Source organism: Ctenopharyngodon idella, chromosome 2, assembly GCF_019924925.1.
Source record: "Ctenopharyngodon idella isolate HZGC_01 chromosome 2, HZGC01, whole genome shotgun sequence".
In the NCBI taxonomy this organism is placed as follows: Eukaryota; Metazoa; Chordata; class Actinopteri; order Cypriniformes; family Xenocyprididae; genus Ctenopharyngodon; species Ctenopharyngodon idella.
Window position 1 is genome coordinate 30,489,564 of NC_067221.1, and position 7,732 is coordinate 30,497,295.

Here is a 7,732-nt window from a genome sequence, read left to right on the forward strand (position 1 = left end):
CGGCAGGGCGAGGAGCTCGGGTGGCGCCGGCAGGGCGAGGAGCTCGGGTGGCGCCGGCAGGGCGAGGAGCTCGGGTGGCGCCGGCAGGGCGAGGAGCTCGGGTGGCGCCGGCAGGGCGAGGAGCTCGGGTGGCGCCGGCAGGGCGAGGAGCTCGGGTGGCGCCGGCAGGGCGAGGAGCTCGGGTGGCGCCGGCAGGGCGAGGAGCTCGGGTGGCGCCGGCAGGGCGAGGAGCTCGGGGACGGCCTCCGGGCCTACAGCGGGCTCTGGGACGGCCTCCGGGCCTACAGCGGGCTCTGGGAAGGCCTCCGGGCCTTGAGGGATGGAGGAAGCCTTCTTCCTCCTCCTCCTCCGTTTACCTGGTTGAGGCGGTGGCTCTATGCCTACCTCCTCTGAGGGCGCTGCAGCGGGCTCACGGGTTGGAGCGGACTCGCGGACTGGAGCTGGTTCTGGAGTGGACTCACTGGCTGGAACGACCCCTATGTTCCCAGACACTGGCGGGGCGGCCATCTTGCCCGTGGGCACTGGCAAAGCGGCCATCTTGTCCATAGCATCCAGAGAGTTTGAGTGCATAGCAACCGGCGAGCTTGAGTGCGTAGCAACTGGCGAGCTTGAGTGCGTTGCAACCGGCGAGCTTGAGTGCGTAGCAACCGGCGGGCTTGAGTGCGTAGCAACCGGCGGGCTTGAGTGCGTAGCAACCGGCGGGCTTGAGTGCGTAGCAACCGGCGGGCTTGAGTGCGTAGCAACCGGCGGGCTTGAGTGCGTTGTCACCGGCGAGCTTGAGTGCGTTGCAACCGGCGGGCTTGAGTGCGTTGCAACCGGCGGGCTTGAGTGCGAGGCGGCCGGCGGGCTTGAGTGCGAGGCGGCCGGCGGGCTTGTGTACAAAGCGGCCGGCGGAGGTTTAGGAATGCCAGCCGCTCGTGCTGAAGTCAGCGGTGGATCAGCCACACTGGAACGCAACCCTCTCCGCCTCCGGACAGATCCAGAGACGTGACGTGATTCTAGACAGTCAACTGAGATTTGACTTGGCTCTGGAAGATCAGCGGAGACATGATGTGATGATGTTGTGGCCGCCATTTTGTGAATGCTCTCTGTAGAGGCAGCCATTACATGAGGGGACGAGGTGTCGCGTTCCTCCGCGACACCCACGGTAAAGCTAGAGCCACTCCTCTGTAATGCCAGATCTATATATTGTTCTAGCGTCCCATCAGGGTCATGCAATGGCATGATGGAACGGAGCGGATCAGACAGTCCCCCGCGAAAGAATATCATGAGGCATACAGTGTCAAAGGTGGTTAAGTGTGCCAGTTCAATAAAGTCCTTGACATAGTCCTCTATCGTTCTGTCTCCTTGACGGAGACACATTAACTGGACGGATGGACTCATGTTAGCTGAGACAGGAACACTCACGGTAGCTGCTGGATCTTGTGTTGGCGAAGTCTTCTGTAATGATGGGTCGAATGCGTGAGGATCCATTTGCAGCTTGTTTATTAAAAGTACTTACAGAGTAGACAGGGCAAAGGCAGAGACACAAACAGGGACAGGCAATGGTCGAGGCAGGCAGCAGACAAACTGTATCGGGTCACAGGCGGAGATCAGGGCAGGCAGCAAACAATCACAGTCCAGTACACAGGCAAGGTTCAGGGCAGGCAGCAGAGAATCACAACGAATAAACAATCCAACGGTAACAGGGTAAACAGTCCACAAGAAAACGCTCAGAGTTGATCACCGGGGCAAATCAAGACTTCGCAAAGGGTGTGTGTGTGTGTGTGTGTCTTAAATAGTCCAGGTAATGATCTGCAGGTGTGTGTGGCAATTGGTGATTGGTGCATGTGATTGGAAGGGAGGATTATGGGAAGTGGAGTCCAGGAACTGACAGGAACAGACAGTGATCGTGACAATATTATTGTGTTATTGTTTCAGAAAAGATTTGATATTTGAAATTGCTTTATGACAGTTGATGCCAAAAGTCAGTTTTCTCTAAACAAAAGTTGTATTTATTTTTACAGCTAGAAACAATGATCAATTAGATCATTAGAACAGTTTTAAAAAATACTATTGTCTAACACAGTGTGTTACAGAAAATAACATTTTAAAAATAAAACTGGTTGATTCCATCACATATTTATAATTTTGGGATGACCACGAGGGTAGAGGGTAATTATAGTGATCGGGTCAAGATGCATAAGGTCCAGTTAGTGGCATTTCTGAAGTATTTGGGGCCCTAAACAAAACCACCCTTTGGGGCCCCACATCACACCATCCACTTGGCTAATATTGGAGACACTCCAGCACTCCCAACACTCCCAGCACTGGAAGATTGATGGATGGATCTATTGTGCAAGCTGAGCTAAAAATATGTTACATTTATGTTAAATCTTTGCTTAGAGAAAGCATATTTTGATTTTTCAATTGCTCTGTAATGTGAAGAAAAAAAAGACCTTACATAAGTAGAGAAGGTTTAATGCATTTATTCATTTAGCAGATGCTTTTCGAGGTGACTTGGAAATGAAATCACACAATATTCAACAGTGAGGTGTGCAGCTTACCATACACCACAGATGTACAGAGTATTTTTTTTAATGAAGCACTTTTGAATAAGCAGTAAAAGAAACAAAACTTATTGACTAATTATACATATGTGATGTGATCTGCGAAAACCCATCACATGGTGAAATTTTACTTATCACAGGTTTCAATATCAAATGAAAGATTGCTCTCAGGAACGGAATTCTGAGAAAAACAGGTTTAAATAACTGTCACCCCCTTTTTCGCATAGACATGAAAATGCACTATCCAAACTTAAATGGTTGTAATTCAAGAATGCTTTGGAATATAGACCTAAGGTTGGTCTTGTTTTAAAGAAGACACTTGTCAGATTATTTTAGAAGTGAAATAAGAAATTTAGTTTAAGTTTATGAAAATGTAAAAATATGATTGTTTATATTTTATAATAATATATTACAAAACCAAGTTTTACTCTTAAAATGCAAGAAAATCAAAGCCAAAAATGTCAACAAATTTTAGGTTGATATATTTCAAAAATTAGCTTTCAGTAAGATTTTGTTTGGGCGCAGCACCAGACTTTTTCACTAGATGGCACCGAAGCTCCATTACTGACCATTTAAGGGCACCTCCATTTATTTGAGTGATCTGAACCATATATTTCCATATTTTCATACATTTTATGAAGTAGACATCCTATTCAGAAGTAGTATGGGCAGTCTGGCAGTATTTGATTTGAATTCAACCTCTAATAAAAACATAATTAAAACATGTGCGTTCATTATAGCTCCGTTGTTCTCTTGTGCTCTGCCTTCTCACGATAAAAAAATCTTTGCATGTCGTAGTTTTCCCAGATCACATCACATATATTGAAAGCTAAATGTTAAAGGTTTAAGATAGCACATACTACAGAAATATCAAAATTGAAATTGAAATGTCGCTGTCAGGGTTCTGTGCTTTTGTTTTGTTATGTAGTCTCTTTGTTTGTAGTTGTATTTCCTGTTCCTTTTCTATTTCCTGTTTGTGATTTCCTGGTTGTTCTCATCAATGTCTTGTTAACCCTTGTATTTATAGCCCTCTTGTTTCCCTAGTACCTTGTTGAGCTTTGTTTGAGTGTTTTCACTGTTGTGAGTTTCTAGTATCATGGTTCAGGTTCATAGTTCAAGTGTAGTCTTAAGTTTGGTTCTGTTTATTTTATATCAGTGTCACTATCTGTAAAATAAACTGCACTTGGGTTCAGTTTTGTTTTGTTGTCAGTGGATCATGTGACAGTTGCTCACATTTTAAAACACAGCCGGCTTGTTCGAAAGTTTGTGGATATTCCACCCCAAGAAATACATTATTGAGAATGCATTTATATGTAGTGGTTAACCCTTGCACATGTTCATTTCAAATTTAAAACCTTAACTAATATTAAAGTTTTTTGTTATTTGACTTTCATTAGTAATTTGAAGAAAAACATGACTTTTATATTTCAGATTAAACATCCTGAATTTTAATTACAAAAACAATATCATAGTGTACACATTATACAATACAAAGTGAAAAATGTTTACAAAACAAAAAGTGAATCTAATTTTGAAAAGCTTATATGTGAAATTTTTGAAAATAGCGAAAACTGTATAATTTTCCTGAGGTACATACTGTTTTACTAAATAAGAGTAAAAACAATAATACAAAACTAATCAGTCAATACAAAATGCCAACTGTCCTTTTGAAACAACTACATAAATGGTTTCACGTTTGCAACTCCACACTGTCATATAGTAAATTTAAAATGAATGCTATTTCCCTGTAGGAAAAAGAAATATATTTACAGATATTTTGTGGTCTTGAAGAATATCAAACACTAAATATGCAGAGTAGTGTATCACTTTGATGTCATCTCTACAGCAGGGGGATCATCAGTACCATTGACCTCATAGTCTGTGGCTGGGCCGGAGACCAGCACTCTCACGCGGTCAGGGAAGTCATCCAGCTTAGGGTAGAGCAGGAAGTCATAGACTAGCGCAGCCGCCACACCTCCACACATAGGGCCTACCCAGTAGACCTGAAAACAATACAGAACTCATTTCAAACATCGCCTAGGAACAATATAAAAAATTAATTAATGTATATGTGTTTATGGGAGGGACCTCCCTGAGTTGCTGTTGTTAATGCAAGAGGTTGATTGCTAGGTTGGTTGCACTCCTCTAATGTAAGTATGCAGTGTAATCAGATTTTTTTTAAATAGAACATCTCTTCTCAACAAGCCACAAATTTTGTTATCATCCATGTCCGTACCAAACATACTCAAGGTAAGGGGTTTGTTCACATCACTAACCCCAGTAAGCACAGACACTTAGATCTGAGAGTATGTCTTTGTGTACAAACATCAGATAAACATCTTAAAAGACATTTCTATTCAACATTATATAGCTGATGAGCAGACTCTCTACACCTGAGGTAAAATACATATACTGGATGAAAATATGCACATGAAATAGTTGTCTCTGCAATGTACATGTGCTATCTGCGACCCTGAGTACACTAAGTAACCCTTAGCAAACAATACACAAACATGTGACTTAACTAAGTTAACTATAGATTATTCTTGACTAGGCATTCATCTAAAACAATATCATTGTTACTTATTAACTATAAAAGTTCAACATTAGCAGATTCTATCTTCTGATAAGATCCTGAAAGGTTTACAACATCAGCATTCTCTAGATATTTTTATGTAGCATATATTAATTTGCAAAGGTGAAAACAGAAATGTAATTTTACCCAGTGGTTGGTAAAATCTCTAAGAATTACTGCCGGGCCGAAGGAGCGAGCAGGATTGATTCCACATCCCGTGAAGCTGATCTACACAAAGAAAAACAAAAAAGGATGGTGACAATGTTGGGGGTCATGGGTGAATGAGCAGGAGAAATAAGCTGCCCAACATTTTCAAATTGGCTGGGCTACTTTCTTCTTTTTTTTTCTTAAAGCAGAAACTGATTTACATAGCTAAACATTGCTTTATTTGTTTCATGTTGCTTTATATATTCATATGGTAACCCTGGCAATATTTACAACAGTTACAGGAATGCTCATGCAAATAAGAAATAGCAGTAGATGTCTGAATGCTGATTACTCACGGCTGTCAAATGTCCCAGGCAAACGCTGAGGCCGATGGCCAGAGGGGCGGAGCCTGACACATCCCGCCTTCTTTTGTCTGTGGTTGCTATGACACATAACACTAGCTGGAAGGTGGCGAACAGTTCAATACCAACACCTTGACCTGCAGAAATATCGCTGTTGATCTGTAAAAAAAAATAAAAAAATTATATATGTATATATATATGTGTGTGTGTGTGTGTGTGTGTGTGTGTAGTAAAACTTCAGTATTACTAATAATTTATTTGAATGCATGGATATAATATTTAAAAAAAAAAAAAAAAACACTTAAAGCAGAAGAAACACTCATTTTATCATTATACAATGAGGTATAAGCAAGAGGTAATAAAGTAAGAATTCGTTTTTAGGTCAGAGGAAAGCCCTCTGATGTCACTCAGCAATAACAACATGACATGACAGCCAGCAGCTTTGGCAAAGCAAATAAGTGCATTACGCCTTCTTGAAATGTTAAGAAAGTATAATCACTGGAAAGGACGCTGCCTCTGAACACAGATGATAAGTTTATCGTCAGCCCTTGCCTGCCCACGCCCATTTATAGTGTCTGATTCTGACGTACTGGGTTTCTCTGTTTACTCTGTTTACCAATGGTTATTAATACATTTCAATATATACTGTAATTTAATCAAGAGTGCAAAGTAACTGTCTTTCAGTATACTGAAAAAAAGTTATTTTTTTGTGTGTGTGTTATTTGAACCTTAAAATGACTTCTGTTGGTTTAACCCATAATAGTTAGATAATATTCTTGACTTAAAATAGTAAAAAACAAATTTAGATTTTATATCTTTAACAGTGCAGTAAAATTCAAAATGTCATAATGAAATTAGAACAAATTTAACAAATCATCCATTTCTAGACTAGCATATTCCAGATTGGAGATTCATTAAAAGATTGGGTAACACTTTATTTTACAGTGTCATTGTTACACATATTACGTGTAGTTACTCTAGTAATAACTATAAATTATGCATAATTACATGCAATTAACCCTATTAATTAACTAAATTAACCAAACCCTCATCCTAACCCTTACCCTATAGTAAGTACTTGTAGTTAATTATTATTACTCAGTACTTAAATGTATAATTACACTATAACATGGACAATTTCAAATAAAGTGTAACCAAAGATTGTTCAAAGTTGTAAGTAAACTGAATTAGAACTAATAGGCTCAGAACAGGTGACTTAGCAGAGATAACAAGGAGCAGCTTACTCACCGTATTTAGCCCCAGGGCATCTCCTTTTGTGACGCCATACACGATGCCACTTGCCAGTGCTGCACCAAACATCTGGGCCACAATATACATCACAGCCTTCAGCAAACTGATCTGACAGCTGGCCAGCATGCCCAGTGTTACAGCTGGATTCAGATGAGCTCCACTGATGTGACCAAGGCTTTGGGCAAGAGTGGCAATGGACAACCCAAATGCAAGTGCCACCTTGACCTCCTGATCTGGTTTGTCATTGTTGGAATTTCCAACTGCAGCTGTAATGCTCAGGAAGATGAAGAGGGTCATACCGACCAGCTCAGCCAAAACAGCCCTCCAGAACGCCTTGCTCTTCAGTTCCTTCATGACTGGCAGCTCTGGGCACTCTCAGCTGTGGTAGTGAGAGGATTTCTGTGGGCACTAAGTAAGTTTCTCTGCCAAAAGAGAGTATTTATAGGGCAGGTCTTGCTAATGAACAGGAGGCGGGTTTAAGCTTTGGGAGCAGAAAGAGTGAGTGAGAGAGAAGAAAAAAAGGCAGGCGAAATTAATGAGACCTCTTTAGTTTTTCCCCCCTTCTCAACTCTCATATCATTCACACTTTAAGTATCTCAGATAGGTTCATGATCAGACCTTATTTGAATGTCAATTCCCATTTAATCTTAGCACTATGAGCAGCTAAACTTTTATTCTGTTCCAAACTGAAGGCTCTTTTTTTTTTTTTTTTTTTTTTTTTACATTTTAGAATATTAGTATTTTCATCAAAGCTATGTTGAGAAATTATGTGATGACCAAAAATGTTAAATTAGCTTTTGGGTGCGTGCGTGCGCGTGTGCAACTAACTATAGAGCAAAGTATTAGCA

At 41.1% G+C, this 7,732-nt stretch overlaps 1 protein-coding gene across 1 annotated transcript; it reads right to left on the bottom strand.

Annotated features, from left to right (window-relative positions):
* Positions 1 to 3,967: 3,967 nt before the first annotated feature.
* Positions 3,968 to 7,312, bottom strand: aqp1a.1 (aquaporin 1a (Colton blood group), tandem duplicate 1). The gene is made up of 4 exons (XM_051876906.1): positions 6,882 to 7,312; positions 5,628 to 5,792; positions 5,272 to 5,352; positions 3,968 to 4,552 (listed from the first exon to the last, which is right to left on the bottom strand). The coding sequence occupies exons 1-4, from the start codon at positions 7,236 to 7,238 to the stop codon at positions 4,373 to 4,375; spliced, it is 783 nt and encodes a 260-aa protein (XP_051732866.1). The 5' UTR covers positions 7,239 to 7,312; the 3' UTR covers positions 3,968 to 4,372.
* Between the last annotated feature and the right edge of the window lie 420 nt (positions 7,313 to 7,732).

Bases quoted from the DNA above. Each gene is read 5' to 3' on its own strand.
- aqp1a.1 (XM_051876906.1), bottom strand. From the start codon at position 7,238: ATGAAGGAACTGAAGAGCAAGGCGTTCTGGAGGGCTGTTTTGGCTGAG. The intron at 5,793-6,881 runs GTGAGTAAGCTG...TTTTTTTTACAG, and splicing joins ATGCCCTGGGGCTAAATACG to ATCAACAGCGATATTTCTGC. The intron at 4,553-5,271 runs GTAAAATTACAT...TATTGTTTTCAG, and splicing joins GAGATTTTACCAACCACTGG to GTCTACTGGGTAGGCCCTAT.